The 21,613-nt window shown below is 40.7% G+C and overlaps 1 protein-coding gene across 3 annotated transcripts in view; it reads left to right on the top strand.

Annotated features, from left to right (window-relative positions):
• Positions 1–21,030, top strand: part of LOC110987448 (endophilin-A1-like) — a 30,976-nt gene extending 9,946 nt beyond the window's left edge. For 2 of the 3 annotated variants that reach the window (XM_087137377.1, XM_022250184.2), the window contains exons 2-10: positions 4,248–4,316; positions 7,912–7,984; positions 8,277–8,402; positions 9,183–9,316; positions 9,508–9,574; positions 14,648–14,748; positions 15,348–15,451; positions 16,044–16,159; positions 16,813–21,030. In XM_087137377.1, coding sequence (XP_086993503.1) covers positions 4,251–4,316; positions 7,912–7,984; positions 8,277–8,402; positions 9,183–9,316; positions 9,508–9,574; positions 14,648–14,748; positions 15,348–15,451; positions 16,044–16,159; positions 16,813–17,000 — 975 coding nt within the window. In that variant the 5' untranslated portion in view covers positions 4,248–4,250 and the 3' untranslated portion in view covers positions 17,001–21,030. Of the gene's footprint in view, positions 1–968; positions 1,161–4,247; positions 4,317–7,911; positions 7,985–8,276; positions 8,403–9,182; positions 9,317–9,507; positions 9,575–14,647; positions 14,749–15,347; positions 15,452–16,043; positions 16,160–16,812 lie in introns of those variants that run through there. The other variant, XM_087137378.1, reaches the window with a different exon arrangement.
• Positions 21,031–21,613: the final 583 nt, after the last annotated feature.

A 21,613-nucleotide genomic window follows, 5' to 3' on the forward strand; every position in this document is an offset into this window, starting at 1 on the left:
ATTATCAGGTCATGTTGGAATTTGTGTATATAGCTGACATTTAGGTCCGGGTCTTTTGTAAGGTGCAAATTACACTGGCATGTGCCGACAATAGGAACTGGCCTATAGCGTTGGAAGCCATTTTGTTCTCAACCCTTGCGACTGATTGGGGGAACCACATTAAAGAAATACCACCCTTTTATATTGATCATTTGTTTATTACAGCATCATCCATTTTTATTGTTAGAGTTCCTAGCAGGTTTTTTTGCCAAAGATTGCTAAAGATTCTTGGATTGGCACATTATGTAGATAATTTACTAACATTCTATTCAAAGTTCAAGTGCATATATTCTAACTCATCTGTTAGTCATTAGTGGGCAATTTACAGGCAAAGTCTGTCTTTTAGTTCTGTTTTACCTGTGCCAACAGAAGTTAGCGCATTCACAGTCCCTTGCCGCCTGTCAGTATGACCTCTGACCTATGAGAAGGCTACTTTGCATATAGTGATCAATATGCATCTGCCTACACTCCTCTTGATGTGTGATAGTGCATTAGGCCCAGCCAAAAAACACTTAGGTTTCTTGTACATGTTTAAATAAAAAGTAGGATTAGGAGGTGCTTTTTTCCTCTCCACTTTACTTTGGAACCCCCAAATAATGATTTTTTGTTTTAACAATATTTTTAAGAGTCAAAAAGTTAAGCATAATTTGTGGAATCTCAACATTCTATCTTTTTTATTCACTAAAACTGTTCTTTCTGAATAAAGTATGTTGTGTATTTGGACAATTTACTGTCAGCCAGAAACATTGTTATTTTCTTGTTGGACTTTAACCTCACAGTACAGAGACAATACTGCCATGTCAAGCTGTGTTCAAATCACTTAGCTGTGGCTTGAGATTACACACAGCTGTATGGGAAGTAGATAGGGCCACTTCATGTACCATAGACTCACAGCTGCAGACTTTGTCCCTGGGTAATTATCAGACTTCCACTTCCCCCCAGTGGCCCGTCTTCTAACCTGGTTATTTTAAGCCTTCCACTCTACCCCAACCATTCAGTTTACAGAGCACACTTACTGCTGTGCTGTATTCTTTGGAAAGTGTCTGGTCCCCTTGTACTAGATTTTGAATCTCATCATGTCTTTCCGTGCTTTAAAGAAGCAGTACACCAAGGCTAATCAGGTAAGGTGTGAAGTCCTTGTAATGGGTTGGCATTAATGTAACTCTTCTCTGTGAAACCAAAGATTCCTTATGAGTGCGTACAAGTCACTCCGAACTTTGAAGACTCGAATTTTTGTGGACACACCCAAAGTACAATCCTAGCTTTATGGTAAAGTGCAGAGATGCAAATTATACAATATTCGTAATGCATAGAGGGTACAGGTGTATTTACATTTAAGAGGTTTTATCCTCTTTTAAGTTAAAGTTGTATTCAGTATTATTTAGTATACAATGAAATTTTCATGTATGTCCATTTATATAATGACTCCTGATGTAAAAGAACGCATGATGTACAGGTTATCCTTTTTTCCCGTATTATTTTGTTCTTGCAGGGAATATTTTGAAAACTCTCTCTCGGCATTTGAATTTAAAAACAATAGGACAAGCTTTTGAAAAGTTTGGTATCATTATGATGACTGAAAGTGAAATTTAAACACACAAATCTTCTGGGTTGGGCATTTATGAACACAATAATGAAATGAATTGAGGTGCAAATTTGGGAGTGTTGAGTTTAGAAAGGAATTTTTTAACTATGTAATATAATATTTCATAAAGTGTGGAGTGGACCAATATGTCAATGTGAAAGGTAACAAACTATATTATTTGCAAAAATCATGCTCACTTTATTTACATGTAAGTGTATTAAACAGCCTGAATACTACAAAAGTACAAAGTACAACTTGTAGTAAAATGTAGCACATGTATTCGGGGCTGTCGCTTGTAAGAGGACATGGCCTTATTGTTCTCTGAAGCCATAAAATACAGTAGATAAGATAATGTACTGTACAGCGCTCTGGTACTATGAATGCACAACTTTATTGTTCTCTGTACAAGTAACAATGGAGGATGGCCAAGCCAGAAGTACATGTAGTAATCTGTAGCGCTAGGTCCTTCAGGCTCAGACTACTGCTTAGCATTTTGTAGTACTGAGTAGTGTAAGCCAAACTTTATGCAGAGCTGTCAGGGTTAATGGCACCAATATCCAAGAAAACTGAGTTCCTCTGTAGAAGTTTTGGCCTCATTGCCCATGTTGTTAGCATTGGTGCCCCTTGAAATGTCCCATTTCCAGAGGCCAAAATGGCAGTGACCCCCAAAAATTGAAATTTGAGCCCTGTACATTTATTCCTAGCCTGAGGTAGGCATGCACAAGGCACATTTATACATGTGTATTTTGGCAAGTCTAGAGCACACCCTATTTGCCAAAGAGGATTTTATCAAAACCCACGTCAACATTTTCGTAAGAATGACATCAGAAAGTTGTCAATTTTCACGAACTTGGTTGGGTGCATTTCAGAACATGACAAGGCAACTTTTGGATCAACATAGTCATTAGACCTGGAGATATTGGTTATTTTTTCAAGGACAGGGCATTCAAATGAGAGCTTAATTTATCAGGTTAGTTATGAGGCACCTTTCAAGGATTTTGAGTATTTTTTGGTGACTTGAAACAAAGATTGCCAATCATAAATGGTTCATTCTCTCTTGAACCTTGCCCTCACAGGGAAATCTCCAATCAGCTGTGGACACAAGGTTCCTGACAGCATTACTGTGCATCTGTAGCCACATGTAGGTCACTGATAAAGCCTTGTGGCTCTTGGATTCACTATCACATACAATTAGAGGAAACGTCTCAACGGGACAATGGAGATAACAGTTTCCTTCATTTCTTGTATTTATTTGTTTAATTTTTTTGTATGTGATATCGTTTTACAAAGCAAGCTTCAGGGGAAACACTTTTCAATACCTCCCCCCCCCAAAAAAGGGAAACTATGTCACGACCTGAATACCGTTTCAATTTAGGAATCAAAACAATTGTTGTTATCTCTTGTTTTAATATTTCTCTGATTTAAAGCAGATGTTTGAAGTACAATACTCAGTGCACGTTTTTACAGATCGTATAACTTATTTCCTCAAAATCAGATTTAAAATCAGGTTTAGCGTGTACAACACAGCATGCGTAAGACACAGTCTGGTCAGTATTTGTCCTTAAAGTGCACTGTACATGTACGTACAGGTCTGTATGTGTGTGAAGTTGTCTATTGTTAGATGGAGTGATATTGATTTATGCACAGATGTATAGAAGAATCATGACAAGTGTACCATATACATGTAGGCCCCTACATGTCCAAACTACATGCAAATGTAGTATATAGACTTTTGGGGATAGTGTATCTTACCATTCTAATATTTACAGCAATTGTGTTTGGAATTCAGCAAGCGACCGTTGTCTGTTGGAATTAATTTTTCACGGCTAAACAGGGACTGAAAAGCCTACTTCAGCTGAAACATGTCCTGAAAATGTATGCCTGTGTAAGCCACAATAGTGGACATCTGAAGTAAAGATATACATATCCATGTACATTTGTATGGTGATCTGTTCTGGGAACTATGGCATTGATGTTCATCAGTCCCCGCAGCCAGGCAAATCCTGTTTAGATCATTGAGCAGTTCAGAGGTCAAGGCACTGTGAAAGTCTTAGGGTGAGACAGGTAGTGAGGCACTGAAAAAACAGAACGGTAGTCTACCGCAGAGGGCAAGGGGAACACGCCACTGATGGAGAAACCATCTTTGTAACAAGCATGGGCTCCATCCAAACAGACAGGGGAAAATATAGGTGCATACGGCCAAGGACCATGTTGAAATTTTCTGAACTAGAAAGATGGCTTGACAGCTACTGATACCTGTAAATATATTCCATGTAACAGGTTACTGACTAACGTTGCTCATTGCTTGGTAACACTGTTTGCTAAGCAGCTTTGTGACACTAGGCAGAGAACCAGATCTACACAGGTTGTCATGCATAGCTGCCAAGTTAATTGGGTACAGCTAAACACTGTCATTATTGAATGGATAAACAAGTCCGACCATGTTGCAGTTCATGAGAGGCTGTAGCAATTCTGAAAGTCGAATGGAATTGAGAGGTTTTTTACGTCTTACTCTTCAAGACTTGAAATACCATAAAACCTGGCCCTACAAGGCCTGACTGTGTCTTGCATTAACCAAATGTTTACTTTAAACTTTTGTCTTTGTCGTATCTTTTTTCGACAGTATATGAGCGAAAGGATAGGAGGGGCAGAAAAGACAAAGCCAAATGAGGACTTTGTGGAAATGGAACGGGTAAGATCACTTAGTCTGTACTCTCCCCATTTCAGCAGTCTTACAAAGTATTTTTCAAATCGCTGCTATACATGTCCTAGTATATGAAGCTATATTGCATCACAAATCACTTTCCCCTGTTCTGAGTTGTGCTCTATGTCTCTTAAAGTATTGTTACAACTTCCTGAAAGATCTTTAATAGGTCATTGGCGTGATATCTAAAACTGATTTTACATTATATTTTTTCCACTCAGAAATCACTATAGCATGCATGCTGTAGTCATCAACATAAATGACCTTCCACCGGTGTTGTGACAATATGTCGTCGTGTGCCTGGCAAAAGGTCATAAGTGCGCTTACGGCATTTTACCTGGAAGCATGATCACAGCAGAAAAAATGTTCCCAGCAGAAGGGCGTAAGAAACAAACTCTCTTTATGTAGCAAAAACAGATGAAATTTACTCCAAAGTCAATACATGTTGTACAAAAAACAACCTTTGAACAGCTTATTAAATGACTTGGCAAATGTTGTTTTAACTTTTTGCACAGAAATCTTTAGATTTCATTAAAATAAAACAGTTGCATACATATGTCCTTTTGCGCGGAAAAGTTGTTTTTGCAGTGATCATGCTTCCCAGCAAAAGGGCGTAAGCGCTTACATCTTTCTTCCAGACACACGACAATTTTAATGGTACTTTTTTCAGTGAAGGAAAATCCCCAACAATGACTGTTGACCCCCTCAGAGGGTTTCAAAAGCTAACAGGGTTGTCCCTGAAGCAACTTCTATTGATAAATTCATGTCAGATCAGAAATCCATCGGTTATACTCCACTTACATGTATATTTACATGCATATCATGTACCTGGCACAGATCAGGAAGACATGTATGTGTATACCTTACATTGGTACATAGAAGTAATTGGAATCACAAATGCATAAACAACACTGGTCTATCTTCATGGCCCAATTTTCCAAACAGGAAAAAAAAAATGTCAAACAGTATTGATGTTCTTACGTGTACATGTACATGTATGCATGCCATTGAATGAGGACCAGTCCATTCAGCAAAGAGCCATTCTGTGTTGCATTTCGGTTTCATGGTAACCTTTGGGGTTTTAACAAAGGTTTGTTGTGACTGAATCATCATGTTTTTCCCCAAAGAAAGCCCCATTGTTGAACTGTTGTGAAAGCTACTCTCCATTGCAATGTACACAGTACATGTAGCTGTATCTATGAATGTGCCACAGTGTGCTTACTTATCGGTTTGCAAAAGCGAAGTCAGGCTTATTTACACATGCTTGTGTCATGCATGTACAATGCATCAATTTAGCACACTGCAAGCATGCTCAGTATTTATTTTGTCAAGGGAAGGAAACAGGACAATCTCTGGCGATAAGGTCTCCATTGACAGACTTTGCTGTATAGTCATGGTCATCCTTGCGCCCTGACAATGGAGGTCATCTTTGCGTCCTGACAATGAAGACTCCAGTTACTGAGAACAAGTCAGGGAGACAAATGATCAGCCCTGATAGAAACCATTGTCCAGTGTAAGGATAAGTGGAAATACAGAGACCACAGTTTCAAAGGGACTTACGGCAGGTGGACAATTTGAGAATACCTATTGTGAATGGACAGTCATCTTCCAAAGCAATTCTATTGTGTGTGGGCCAGCAACACACAACCTAAAATCTGAACAGTTTGTTCAATTCAAATACCGCTACATACATGTATCCTGCAGTGTGAAACCTACAGGTGTGTGGTTTATCAAAATTCTGTCATTTAAGAAAAAGAAGGTTCTCCGGTAAAACTTGTCAAGCCACTTTCGCTTGACATTTTGTAACTAACCTTTAACCCTTAATGGTTGAGACGGGAATGTGGGATTACAAATTTCAAATAAGAGACAGTAAGTGTGAACTTAAAATCAGGTACTCATGTGATATACATGTACATGTATATGCTTTTGTACATGTGTTTGACAATACTTCCAAGGACAATGCTGGTGTTAACACAGTACATGTATACCAGTACATGAAGGAGTGGATGGTACATGTACATACATTATGTTCATGTACTCTGTACATGTGTCGTGTGGTCTGGATGAGTGTACAGTGTACGTGAGCTGGCTCATCAATGGCGCCATTGTGTATGTTAAGCTCCTCGCCTATTTAATGATCTTTGGAACATCTGTTATAATTGATCAAGGAATTACACCTGTTTTATTTATTGATGTATTTGAGCATCATATGTTTCTATGATCCTGATGTGTTAGCAAGGTCCACATAGCACCTCTGCTCACTCTGCATTCTTCCATTAATTTGTCCATTGCATCACAAACTGACATACAACATTTATCTTGTGTTCAAAGTCTATGGACGGTACGTCGCTTTTTGGTGCATCAAAACTGTCCCACACGTATCAGTCACTTCCGTTATGAAACCAACGAATCGCTTGAATTCACATACATGTACCAAGCTAGCAATAGATATTTAGTATGCTTGAACAGTTTGCTGCGCATATCCAAGGGAATGCTCAGGCCTACAGGTACATGTACCCAGTATATGCAGGGATTCACTCAATAATTCAACATGTATGCGTGATATGTACACATACATGTACAATTGATATTGTGTTAATGCATGTGTGAGTCATTGAAGGTAGTGTATACTCAGCGTTCAGCATGATTGATCTTCTTATGTGCATTAGAGGAACCCCCTACATTTTTGTACCTACACTGTACAATAGAGTGCCCCAGACAATGGTTTTGTTTTGCTTCATTTTGTTTGGTTTCTCATCAGTTGTTTCACATTACTTTATTTCATGTGATATTTGGGGGTTGGAACGGGGAGGAAAGTCGTCTCATGACTGCAGATTAACCCTAACCCCCGAGGCTCCTGCACTAGAAAGCATACTGAACCTCACAAAATCCAACAGGTTCATGTACTTGTCTATGTACTTGTACATGCAGGGTAGTGTACCAAACCTGATAAACTCCAACAGAATGAGCCCGTTGGAGTTTGAGTGATATGGTATGGATGGGTCTATGCAGTATAGGATGACTTGCACTGAACAGTACCAAACCTGACAAAATCAAGTGTAGTCCAACAATTGGTACAGCAAGCCAGACACTGCACACAATGAACCCTGTGTGTCCCAACTCACACAGAATCCAACACCATCTCCCTGGGCCTTTCATCCCAAGTCTCACAAAATTCAACAGCAGGTTCCTCAGGTACGGTACCAAACCTGCCAAAACCTGCTGTTGGAGTATGGCAGGTTTTGGGCAGTAAGGGTTAAATTTCCCTAGCAAAGGTTAACATGAAAAATATTGCAGAAACCTAGAGTTTGTTTTCAGTTTCACGCCCCAACCAGGAGTTTGTCCCACTGTCAGTTCAGAGCTTCATGAATATGCACCATTAGAACCCTTCATTTTTCAAACTTTTAAGTACATTACATTTGTCATGAAACTCTCCATTGCAAAAGAAATGCAGAGGTGAATTCATAACCCCCCAAAAATTAATGTCGTCCAAATATACCGATGTGCATAAACTGCTTCGAAGCAGATTTTGTACGCTTACTGACTGCCTGCTACTTTGCAACTTTGTCTACTTTTCCATCAGAAAATTGATGTGACGGGCCATGCGTTGGATGACCTTATGGGCAAGACGACAGAATACCTTCAACCCAACCCAGGTAAGATCCAAACATTACTTTGTGTTGTAGAAATATACCCCACTTGTTAATCAGACAGTTCTTCTGGACCATGCAGACCTTTACTGGTTTACAAGTTCCCTATATAATAAAATTCAGCTATTCTATTTTAATACCCTTCAAGCATCTACAATTTCAATAAGTTTTTCAGACGACATTGAGGAAGCTTGCGAGGACATAAATGTGCAGAGAGTTGGTAGATTTGACGGATGAATATTTTCCACAATTTTGCAAACTTCCAGCATTCATTTAACCACTTTCCATCCTCTTACAGTCTCGAGAGCCATGAGTAAGGTTCGCGGTAAAGACAAGGGAGGCAACAAACCCCTGCAACCCGTCGGTTTCCTGGGCGAAGTGATGCTGAAGAATGGCCGAGACCTTGGAGAGGATTCATCATTTGGTGAGGAGCCCTTCAGATCAGTTCTCTTCTCCTGTCATTCCTGAGCCCCTCACATAAAGCACTGGCATCCAGCAATGTGATGCTGACAGGTGGTACATCGTCGTTACCCCTGTTCCTCATGTCTGTAAAGAATTCCTGGTCTGAGACTATAAGACCCCGGGATGCTGAAAAGTTCAAACAACTTTTTTCAAACATAGTAACCATCTCTAGCATCACAGATGTCTGCACGCAGTCTAGTTTCCATCTGTCCGTCTAGAGTTAGTACTACAATGGGGTTCTGGGAACCAGCTTCCTCTGTATTCATACAGTAGCATGCATTCTCAATTCATGTCTAAATAGCATGCATCAGGCTAAGAGAACGTACTGCCCTCTCTCCTACTTTAGTTGTAAGGTTCCACAGCACATCTGTCGCCTATGCACGAGTCCTCAAGAACGAACACAATCATGGCCTTTTCCCACATTTTGGCATTTGTCTCCATTCGCGGCTTTGTCTTACCCTCTGTCATTAGTTGAACTTGTTTTAATAATATTGTTGGGACCAGAATGAGACACTCCTAATTCTGGTCTCACATTGGACAGATCGGTGTTCTTGCAGCAGACGACAAGAGAGCTGCATAAGTCAAGCGATCTCAACTCAAGATAAAATTTGTGAAAATTTGCCGAAACAGGGAATGAAGCTGAGATTTATTTAGGGAAAGCTCACATCGTGTTCACAAGTTCACGATCAGCATGTAAGCTACTGTTGGCATTTTCTCACCTTACACTTTCTGTACCGTGCAGGTGTGGCGATGGTTGACATGGGCGAGTCGTTGAGGCAACTGTCTGAGATCAAGGATGCCTTTGATCTCAATGTCAGACAAAACTTTCTGGACCCTCTGGATCACCTCAAAAACAAAGATCTGAAAGAGATCAACGTGAGTTCTCTCCTCATTAATTCAAAGTCTTAAAAAAGTTGGCATTTTGGGCCCATGTTTCAACTCACTAACCAGGGCTTGGCGGCCTGATTTTGCTTAAATACAAATGTGTCATTGTGTATGGCATGATGTCAGCAGATTCAATTTTATGCATGATAACGTTTTGGGTCATCATTGTTTAATTTTGGCAGCACCATCGCAAGAAGATGGAAGGGCGACGTCTAGACTATGACTACAAAAAGAAGAAACAGGCCAAAGGTAAGAACTAGTCACTCGGCTGCGGGCAGCTAGCAAAAAACACATGGGTCTGTGCAAGGTGTTGTCTTGTGCCCTTAGCCACTTCCCAAAGACACATGTGTAATTGCTGCACAAAGCCATAACTTACAAATGGAGCCTAACTCTGCTTACCTCCCATGAATTATTACTTAACAGAACAGAAACCATCCAACTTCCAAAGTTATTTTCATTTCATGAATTATTTCCTCCTTTGTACAAGTTAATCATTATATCAGCAGCTAATTAATTCTTACTGTTAGTTTGCATGCTGAAAATGATGAGCTTGAGACACTGTTACGGTAAAAATTCTTGAGAAAAGGAAGGCCTAGCATGATTATTTGGCTAGTAATAGACTTAGATTTGACTTTATGTCCACCATGCAGACTTGGGAGCCATAAGTGGAATCTGTTCTCGCACAATTTATTGACAAAATACAAGTTGACATTGTAGGCAATTGTATGTACATCAAGACAGTGTCTGTGAGAGTTGTGCTTTCAGTTCATTATCAGGTGTTGACCATTCACTTTTTATTTGTATCTTCTATTTTTTTTTTCACCGCATGTCATCTTTTCATCAGTGTTAGCCGGTTTGGTCGGTAGGTCGTTAATCTCGGATCCCAGACTTGTCAGGAATGTTCCATTTACGTTGTGCATAGCATCCCCTGAATAGCTGTGATAGTGTGGAAGAAGTGTTTGTTTAACTGACCAGAGAGCTGAGCTTTAGAGGGAGATCATGTTCTCCTGTGTTCCCCCATTGTTGAGGCGTGCACATTTGTGTTACTTACCAGTACTGTCTGTGGACGACATTCCTTTGTTTTTATGTAGTTGAGAAAAACTAGAGACAGATGTTAACCTTGTACATGTTGGTCCTCTTTCCTGGCGGTATGAGGACCTCTTTGTCCACAGGTCCTTAGAAGGTATAACATGCCTTTACGCAGCATCCTGTCCAGTGGACCCTGAGAAAGTTCAAATCATGTACATGTATGTGTAGACTTGTGTGTTGTTAAGAATGTTCAGAGACTGTGGGCAAGAAATGTGTATTGTAAACAGCTCTGTGTGGCCCAGCTCGCAAGAGGCAGTGAAGGACACATTGTGTACACAGTCAGGTTCACATGGATGTCAGATGTGATTTATTTTCATCGGAATGTGCACAAACATGCAACATCTTTGTGTAAGTGAAGCAAGCACACTCAAGAGTGGGGCATGCACAGATAGGATGGCGCAAGACTAATGTGGTCTAAAAAGCTATATAATGGGCTGACTGATACAGCTGTGGCTGAGTATATTACATGCTTATGGAAGCCACTTCTGGTAGATACATGTAGTGGCTTCAACCCCCTCCCATAGACATGAGTGTAACTCCAAGCCCTAGCCAGATGATTTGGACATTGTTACCAGTGAGTGGATTCATGCAGCAATCCATAGGTTTCTTAGTTTATGTACGTTATTTGTATGACTATCCCCTGTAGTCCTACATTGTACTTTTATTGCACTGAATTAGTGCTGTAAAGAGTTGTGCTTGACCAATTGTCCTGAGCCGGAATCTCCGATGTATGTACTCTAAACAACTAGTGGAGCATTTCAAAATCTTCTGAAAGAATATGTCCCCAAATTAAATCAAACAAAAAGTGCTTACAAGAATTTTTTTCAAGCTGGATCTCAAGTAGGTTTGATTGAATTAAGAAAAAAATCAGCCAGTGTTCCAAAAGATGGTCATTATTTATTTTATACAAGCCTATTTTGCTTTCTACAAGTATGCTGCCTGCTTGTGGCCTTGATATCCTGTGATGACATCATTTTTCTATTTTACTTTCCATGTACCTTGATGATCTCTTTCACTGGTTCCACTCACCAGCAGGTGGTATGTCAACAAAGATTTTGTAGCATAGCACTTTAGAGATATAATGTAGTGCTGGATACCAACTTAAATGTTATATGTTAGAGTATGCAGTCAGCATAGCTGACTCAAACACGCTGTTTGCTTCTGGAAACAGTGCACATGAAGGATTTACTGTTTTTAGAACCAAAGTTCTAATAACAGTAAAGTTTTAGTGCATGTGTTACAATTTTCACCACCAAGCTTCATATCATGCAGACTGGGTTACTCTCTCACAAACTGAAATCGAACAGAAAGTATTTATGCTATTTTAAATTGAGTTGCATTGAAATTGTGCCTCATGTTTTCTGGGTATGGTTTCACTTGCTGAGCACAAATACGTCTGCTCTGCTGAGCACTTTCCACACCAAGTTTGGCAAAAAGTGAACAGTGTTCGACAAACTGATCTCTACTTTATAATAGGTGTTCAGGCTTTGTTTATTTGGTTCCATTTGAAAATAGATCAACCTAACTTGAGCCTGCTTTCGTCTGTGTACTGTTTGAATTGTCTGTAGTTTAGTTCATAGAGTGCCCAGTGTAATGGCATGGTCTGCGAGCAGCATGTGGTTTGTGCACGTTACTTCCTTTATTTTGATTTCACACATCATGTGAATGTACTGTTGAAACTGGCTTATGTACTGTTTTCATTCTCAAAAATCCTGCCTGTCAAAAGCTAACATCGTGTCTCTGGAGACTAACAAAGACTTTCAACAGAGCATTTTCACTTTGCTGTTTGCAAATTTGCCGCTGATATGGACAGCTCCACTTTGGAAAAATGGAATTGGAAGACATTTTCATTCTACCCTTAAGGATAATATGCATGAAATGCATGTCATGGAACACAAATAAAAGGGGTTTTAATCTGAACGTGGAGGCGTACCTGTACTGTGATTTAATAGTTCTACCTACTTGTACATCGACATGAACTTGTAAACAGGCGATCCATTTCAACTGGCAATGATTTCTGTAATCAGTTGCATTGGTTAGGTCATTTATACAAATGGACTATAGTAGAATTAATTGTATCATGTATACATGTAGAGGTATATGGCATAAGTAAGATTTGATGCTTTGCATGGTGGATGAAACATGAGAAATGAGTTTGCGGGAATCAGTCTCTTTTGGACGAGGTGTGGTTCTTAAAAGAACCGGTGAGTATCAACTCGGCGTTTCGGCCAGTATGCTCTGGCCATCCTCAGGAGAGTGTGCCGGACTGGAGTGGATGGCTGGTTACAAAGGTAACCCAGAAGCAGTGGAGTGTGGAACAGGATTCTCCTGACAACGGTCAGAGCACACTGGCCGAAACGTTGAGTTTATTCTCACCAGTTCTTTTTAGAACCACACCTTGTCCAAAAGAGATTGATTCCATGGTGTACCCGCAAACCTATTTCTTATATGGCATAACAAAAGTCTTTTGTACACACGTCTTGTTTGAAGAACAGTACATGTAGTTCACATCGTGTACAAACTTTTGCTCTTTGCCTCATCTCTATTTATAAAAATATTTCTTCATGAATCTTTCCACCTCTCCTGGAATACTTTACCCAAACTACCCACCTTGCTGTGCACATGACTTTTCATCTTCTATCCTTCCATTTCCTAGAATGTCCTCTTAACTAAGTCCACCTTGCTCTTTCTAGTCCTCCAAAAATGTCCCACCCATACACCACCCTGCTCCATGCCTTGCCTTACAAATCTCCCCTGATCCTTCCACTTTTTAGAATGCCCCAACCATCAAGCCCCACTTTGCTGTACCATGCCTTTCACCTCTACCAAACTTCACCTCATCCATCCTGTCCAACTTCATATAACTCTCCACTCTCTCCTTTGCCATCTCTGACACAGAGAATAGTCATCCTCAATATATTGGTTACCTAGCAACTACCTTGCACCATTCTTGAGACAGGGAATGCCCATCCTCTATCCACGAATTACCTGATAAGCAATCATGCTTCTTGTTCCGTAAATCCATTTCAAAGCTTAACTATGCCCCATTGCAAAGCCAAGCACCGGACTAGAATGGTGCCCCCTACTGGCAGAGAGCCCTTGTTTTCTCTGAGTTTGTTTAAGTTCTGTCAAAGGCCCGATGCACAGAAGGACGTAAGAAAGAATGACGTTGGTTTCAGTAGCTTCTATAGGAAATACTCTACACTCACAGCCTCAGATTATATTCTTTAGTGCCTAATGATTATGTCTCATACATATTAATGAGCAAAGCTTCTTATTTCATTGATATCATCAGGAAGTAGTTATGAAACTCATTCCTTCACAAAGAATGAGCAAATTATCAGGGGCAGATGCATGGGGGGCATGCCCCCCCTTTTCACCCAAAAATAAATATGTAAATAAATAGAGGAGAAAAACAGAGGGAGGGTCCAGCCCCATTAATGTGACAAAGGCGTAAAAAACAAGTTCTGCTTCCGGTTACCCAACCTCCTACGTTTACGGCAGCGACCCTTACATGTTTAGTTTATGCCCCCTTCCCACCCCCCCTCCTCCTTTTGGAATATCCGGGATCAGCCCGTGATTAATATGGGGTATTATAAACTTGGTCTAGGGAAGATGTAAGCTGACTTTAAGTTAAGTTGACTTCCGCAAAAAACATCCGTTTGAAGGTACCGGTACATGTATTGCTGTTGGTCAGTATTTCTAGACCCGTCACCTTGTATCACCTGTTTGTGTACATTAAACTTGATTTCATTTGTGTAATTATTAACAAATGTCTGTCTTTGCTCTGGGTTATTTGTTGATGGTGGTAAGAGATAAGTGTTTGTTACATGAAGAGTTCTTTGGTAACTAACAGTGAAGGGCCCATGAGGAACTGTTTCAGTCAGCATTGGATATTTGTATACGAGTATCAAAGTAAACACTTTAGTCCCATGAAAGTTTCTGTGGTATAGTCAAATAAAAGTCAAGTATTGGTTGAGCAGCCCAGGGCAACTTTTTGACGATCTTAAGGCCGTCCTTGTAGAGCTAATCTCTTGAAGATTAACAAAATTATTTGGCTGCTCGGAGAGCATTTTATCATTTGAATACGAGCCCATGGTGAAGGGTGACAGATATGTGCATGTCTGCATGATGCGGGGGAGTTGCGTTCAACATGTCATGACCAGTGTCTATGTCTTGTGTTATTAATAGGTTTTATTCCATTGGTCCTTTTTCCGTTGGTCCCTGTTACAGGGAGCACAATTTCTGAAGAAGAAATTAAGTTTGCGGAAGAGAAGTTCAACGAATCCCAGGAACTGGCCTACAATGGAATGAGGAACTTGCTTGACAGTGATGTAAGTGATTTGCCAGCAGGTGGGGCTGGGTGGAGCAGGGTGGGGCTGGGTCTAGGTGGAGCAAGGTGGGGCTGGGTGGAGCAAGGTGGGGCTGGGTGGAGCAAGGTAGGGCTGGGTGGAGCAAGGTTGGGCTGGGTGGGACAGGGTGGGGATGGGTCTGGGTGGAGCAAGGTAGGGCTGGGTGGAGCAAGGTGGGGCTGGGTGGAGCAAGGTAGGGCTGGGTGGAGCAAGGTTGGGGCTGGGTCTGGGTGGAGCAAGGTGGGGCTGGGTGGGACAGGGTGGGGATGGGTCTGGGTGGAGCAAGGTAGGGCTGGGTGGAGCAAGGTAGGGCTGGGTGGAGCAAGGTAGGGCTGGGTGGAGCAAGGTGGGGCTGGGTGGAGCAAGGTAGGGCTGGGTGGAGCAAGGTGGGGCTGGGTAGGTTTACAAGCGGGAGGATCATGTGGAAAGGATTGCTGAATCCCACAAGTCTGAGAAATTGGAGGGAAACCAAGGAGAAAACACATTGATCTTCTACTTGTGTTGTATTGACCAGACACAGGTCACATGACATCAGCAATACTGGATTTTGCTCTTTATTTTCTGTTTATCCATGTCCACAGGTGGAGCAGGTACTTCAGCTGCAAGCATTAGCTGAGGCACAGTTAGAATACCACAAACAGTCGGCAGACATTTTGGAAAACCTCCTGTCAACGCTCAACGATAGGTAGGCCAAGGTTGCTGGTGTTGAACTCATACTTAAGCCTACCACGCAGGTGGGTTGAGACACCCATGGATAGCATCTGCAGAATGCAAGTGTTGCCCTGCACTCGCTGTGGACTGTTAAACCGTCTCACTCACTGCCAAAATGGGATGGATCTTTCCTCACAGAACCAACTCTCATATAACATTAAAATGCATCGCAGGGTTTTAATGACTTTTTGGGGAGTTTCCTCACTTGTATGTCCAGCGCTCATGTGTCGCACTGCATGTCACATGACCTCAGCATCATAAGCTTTTGTTTGTGACATCTCCAGTAAACCTGTAGTCATACTGAGGGTGTCCTATCGTGTGGAGGTTCCTGATGTGATCATGGTCTCTCTGCTGACTCCTAGGATTTGATTGTTGTCAGCTGTGAGAGAATTCAGTCAAGCCCTGTCCAACTGGCAATGATACCATGTTGACACAAATGAACCCTCTCTTGTAAACCTCTGGGCATTTCACCAGTGGCAACCTCTGAGTAATAATACTAGTTTTGGTCTCAAGCCATATTCTGCCTGTGTCACCAACCCCGTTCATCCTTTTCTCTGGCATTCCAGGGTACGAGAAGCAGAGAACAAGCCCAAGTCAGAACGCAGGCTTGTCTATACGACCAACTCATACTCCACAAAGAGGGATTCCAGCGACGCAGACGACACTGATGCGTATCCCCCAGGTTAGTGCTTCTGACATCGGTGGAGAGTGTGCGAGCTGCAGCTGGCAACAATCAAGCCCTGCAGTATACCCATTACAGAGTACCTAGCTATTTGTACTCACCGTTGTGGAGCATTTGACAAACGTTGCAATGGAAAGGTGACATCAAGAGGAGTCCATGACAAGTTGAATCTAGCTGTTTGGTCCGGGAGACCCAAAAAACATGGAAGACAGAAGAATCTCCTGACTGGCAGTCGCAGCATACTGCTGTGGACCTTCCTCCAGCAGTCTTTCCTGTGCAGAAAGCCAATAGTGCATTCTTTCTTTCAGCAAAGTTTCAAGGGACACTTAACTCAGTTTGTTTTGAAGGTTTGATTTTTGGGGGGGGGGGAGCATTTGAAGTGTTGGCCCCAAATCCTCATAAATTAGGCAGGCCACCTCACGTTTAAATTGGGTCGGGAGTGGGTGCGTCTGATGGTCAGCAGTAGAAAATTACCATACAGAACAACTGCCAACATGGATCATTATTGCGCTATTACACTATCTGCTGATCCCTCTGCCAAACCTTCCAGTGATTCTGAGAGACCTTTAAAGGTCAGGGTTAGAGATGTCATTGCTTAAAAATATTGGACGTTTTTCTTGTTGATTTTTCCCCCCCTGATTTTTTTTTCCTAGTAACCACTGCAGCAACAAAGGAACAGTGTAGGGCACTGTATGACTTTGAAGCAGAGAACGATGGAGAATTGGGCTTTCAAGAAGGTGACATCATCGATGTCATCAGTAAGATCGACGAGAACTGGATCGACGGGGAGCTGAACGGTCGCACGGGATACTTCCCCGCCAACTACGTGGAAATGATCTAAGTGCTTTCTTCGTCGTAGTGCTACTTTAGCCTGTACTTAGGCCTGCGTTAGCATCTGCTGCTCTCAGTACCTCAGGGTGTGGGAAAATGTAGCATTCTTGCTACTGTCTGCTCAGATTGTGTGAACCATCAATGGTTACCTTTCTGTCATCTTGAAATAACCATGTGATATAAGCGTGTATGGTCCTGGTCTGATGGAGAGTATGCTCTCACCTGCCTAGGGCTCATAACCGTGCTATTTGTGGGCTCTGGAGTATGCTCATGTTTAAAACAAACAGTGGAGTGTAGTCGTTAAATTCAAGAAGACTGTTATTGTGGTTTGAAGAGAAAAGCTCCCCTTGCTGGCATGAGGATTAGTTTACCCACAATACATCACAAGAGAAAGACAGCCAAAACGCTTGCAGTCTTGAGCAGCATATGTTATCGCTTGAGAGTAACTTCTCATTAACAAGTCTAACAATGCACTTAGGATGAACTGCTTTGCTTTTTCCTTTTCTACGTTTTTGTTCATTTTCACACTTTTGTAAATAGTTTAAAACTTGTTTGGAGATGGGATCTTCTGTTTTAGCATGCTTTGGTCAGAATGCAGTGGTCACACCCTACAAACATCTAACAAAACAAAAGAAACACAATGCACTAACAATGAACATCCATTGTAATTGTACTGTGCTTGTTTTGCAAGATGTTTGTAGTGACTGGCTGTGTCAGCCAAAGGTGCTATTGATATGATGAAAAGTCTCAGCGTTACTTTCACGGCGACTTGACATGTAACTTATGTCAGAAGTCAGTGGCCCTTGGGAAAGAAATGCAAATGATTTGACGAGCACAGTTTAGAAGCCAATGCTGACAGGGTACCAGGCACTCATTGTCTCTTGCCTCATTGACATTAGAGGTTGGTGTGTATTTTGGCAAATGGTAAACGTACCATTGACCAAGGGGACATTTGGAGTGTGCAAACACACGTCTAGCTCAAGAGTGGCATTAGGTTATTGCTTGCACTGGATTAGTTTAGATCAAAAACATAAATCATTTAAATGATGAATTGGTGGTATTTAACCCCAGATTTCCTTAGCATTGAAACCACTGAGAAAACAATATGTCTTCCTCTGTTCTGCCCATACCAGCATCCTAAAGAGATATTGTGAATCTTTATACAACACCTGAATAAATCCCAATCAGTTAATTGGTGGGTTGTTCATCAGTTGTCATCAAATTGTTCAGTGTGTCAGTGACCAGTTGATAGAACCTTCTACTACTTGGCGCAGTATGTGGGCTCTTCATACAAAATGGTGGATAATCCAGATATTAAAAAAAGGTTCTCTCTAATAGATGAAGTCATTTCTGAACTTGTAAATGATGCGTGCACTTTGAATACAAGGCAACAAAGTAACGTAACTGTCAAAAGATGAGGGAGGCACAGAGGCATGCTTACTGAAGTGCTAACTCATTCAGAATAAGCCAACTGATTGTCACAGAAAGTAAGAACGATTTGTGATCACAAAAAAAAAAATCATTCAGGCATTGTATAAAATGAAATGACCGTGCAATGGAAAGAACAATTTCATTAAGTAACGGACTGAATGTCTCATTCAACTGGGCTCTGCCTGTTGGAATAGAGCATTTCACCTGTCACCTTTGAAATTCTTACTGTTCCATTCATAAACATCCATTATTTGTATACAACCAATGAAAAAGCCTTGAAAATGTGAGTAAAAATGAACAACAAAAGGATGAGATATTTAACAGTACATCCTAGTGATACCATACTTTAATAAAGTGTTAGGCACTACGAACATCTAACACAGTGCAATAACAGTGAGCGTCCATTGTTATTGCATCCTACTTCTTTTGTTAGATTTTCATAGTGAGAGTAGTAGAGTATAATGTATAAATGAGGGGAAATGTTAAATCTTCGTTTGCTTTTTCTATTTGGAAAAATAATCTTACTGAGCAACTGATTCTTACTTACATGATGTGTTTATGATGTGGTTGGATGCAAGTTCTTTGCACAGCTACAAACAAAAGTGCAAGGGCTGTTCTTAGAAAAATCAGAGATACCAGAAATTATAAACTAGCTTTTGTTTTTAGGTAGATAGATATGTACCATATACATGTATAACCTATTTTTGTACAGTAAAGGTAAGTTCACAGTTGGGGAACAGATACCTGTGAAATGTCTATAATCACAGTGATTTGTAGTGAATTTTGATTTTAGACATGACAAGCTTTACTCCTGTGAGTCTGAAAGCGGGTAGGAGATGGACAATTGGCATTTTGAGCATTTCCTGGTCATGTCATGGATTGAGTGAAGCCTTCATAAGAAAAGTACTGTTATTAATGGGCAATTCTTATAAAGTTGCAGTATTTATTGTTTTGTATTACAGCTGTAAAAGAAAAGTCGAAAAAAAGACTTGTTTCAATTTTTTGCAGCCTACATGAAGCATTGTGTTTAGACAATCCCATGCTTCGTTATTAGAGTCCAAAGCGTAGAGTTTGTTGACGATGCCAAAATGACATGATGATCAAGAAGTCTTGTCTTTTATTTCATACATTTGTTTGTTCATTCTGTTGTATTTTTGGTGTGTGGTTAGTTTCTCAACTTACCATTGCTGCAGTAGTTACCTGTTTCTTACATGAATGCTTGAATTGTATGTGGTCCTTAACAAATTCTAGTTTCAATTCCCATTTGGCAGGTCTCAGTGATTGTGTTAAGAGAATTAACTTTGCAATATGGCTGGTTCCACAAAACCTCTCATAGTGAGAGCAAATTTACGTTCTTTTGGTGTATTTGCGAGCATTTATGTGACACTGATGGCTTAGTTATATGGAAGTAATTCTTGTACATCTGTAGATAATTATATCTATATTTCAGCATGATTATGCCCTGCCAACTGGGGGGAGTAAATTGATCAATTTTTTTGATCACCCTACAACAAAAACGCAACTAGTAATGCGGAGATTGTTACAAGCAAATCCAGTGGCTTGACGACTTTAATTCCATTAGATATACTTGCTACACCTGGAAACAGGCATAAGATCACTGTGGTCTCTAATCCGCCTCAAACAGAAGCACCCCCTCATCGGTTGAAAAGAGCAGCATTGGTCGGGGGTGTTCCATTTGTTGGTAATGATGCGACCGTAACGCGTGCATTTCATATGTTCGTGTCTCAGCGAATTTTAGGTCCAACGGAAAGACGCCTCAGTTCCTAAGACAATAGCGCCCTCTCTTGGTCCAACTGAAGGCCCAGTCAGTTTTCATTTCTTTCCATTTTTGGTCACTAAAGTGGAAATCAGCCTCTAAGTACGAATAATATGGTTCATAGCTTGCACACCGAATGTACCGGCTGATTATTAACAAGTAATGCAATACAGAGAAATGTGCAAAATTGTTGCACACTGGGGCAAACCTCACAAGTTGCATGAACTTGTGAGTTCCTTTTTACCCTGCTTTATGTATTACATGTCTAACAGATTTGAGGAATTACTGTGAGACTAACAAGATAAATTGAATGTTTATGCTGTTTACTGATAAGTTTGTTTTGTTTTATTCCAGTTTTTTCCTCAGTGTTTCCATTGGCACTTTTAACCACGATTCCCATAAAGCAACTAAAACTCAACACTTGGTTTTCCTGAATACTGTTGAATTCAGGAATGTACAGTGATGTGGCAATCACCCGTATCTATCCATCGAGCTGTAGGCCCGTAGTAGTATATCGTATTAAAGGATTTCCATTTGAAAAATGGGAGCTATAAAATTAAGTCCATTCGTTACTTTAAGCTTTTTTACTTTATATTGTATGATATTGAAAAATATTTCAAATTTATCAGATCTGTAAATCACAACGACTAACTGATATTTTCTTTGTAAATTGCAAACTGTACTTGTAAAATTATATTTGATTTCTTTATACCTGGCTATCTGGTGTCATTTATATTGCTATATTTTCTGTTCTTACGTGAATGGTTTAAAGTATCGGAAAGGGGCTATTTACTACCCAATAAATGTATAACTATTTCAATGTGAACAAAAAGGTGACATGGACTGGTTTTTAATTTACTGAATGAATTATAAGAACACGCACTTACTGTATGCATACAACATTGGCTAACATTGTTACCAACAGTGAGACCTCTTTTACACTAACCCCACACCCCAGAGAATGTACAAAGTCAAAACAGCTTGGACTGTGGAACATTCACAACCCTCCCTAAAATTTAGCTCACACACTAATAATAGATATATCACAATGGTAAAGACGTAGATATTCAGTTGAGTTACCGCAAGCTGAAAAACTTGCAGGTCTCATCTTTTGACATGAACGTTAATTTTACTTGTGGAAAACGAACTTTTGGGTGAATTCCAACTGAGCTTCGTGCAAAGTATACCAAGTTCGTGGTATGTAGTCAGACACTTAAAAATGGCAGTGGCACCCCTCTCGAAGTTGTGTAAGACTTTAAGTGCCTTGTTGCCGGAATTTGCACCATTGACAAGGATGTGTCAACCGGAAAGCGTTTGCTTTCAGTGCCTGCACGAAACTCAGCGAAATATGGAAAGCTCCCCACCGAACACCTGCTCAAAAATGTTCATGCCCCTCACTTAGTTTGTGCGCATAC

The sequence above is a fragment of the Acanthaster planci genome, linkage group LG05, assembly GCF_054643075.1.
Source record: "Acanthaster planci isolate LZ-2023a linkage group LG05, COTS_SCS, whole genome shotgun sequence".
NCBI lineage: Eukaryota > Metazoa > Echinodermata > Asteroidea > Valvatida > Acanthasteridae > Acanthaster > Acanthaster planci.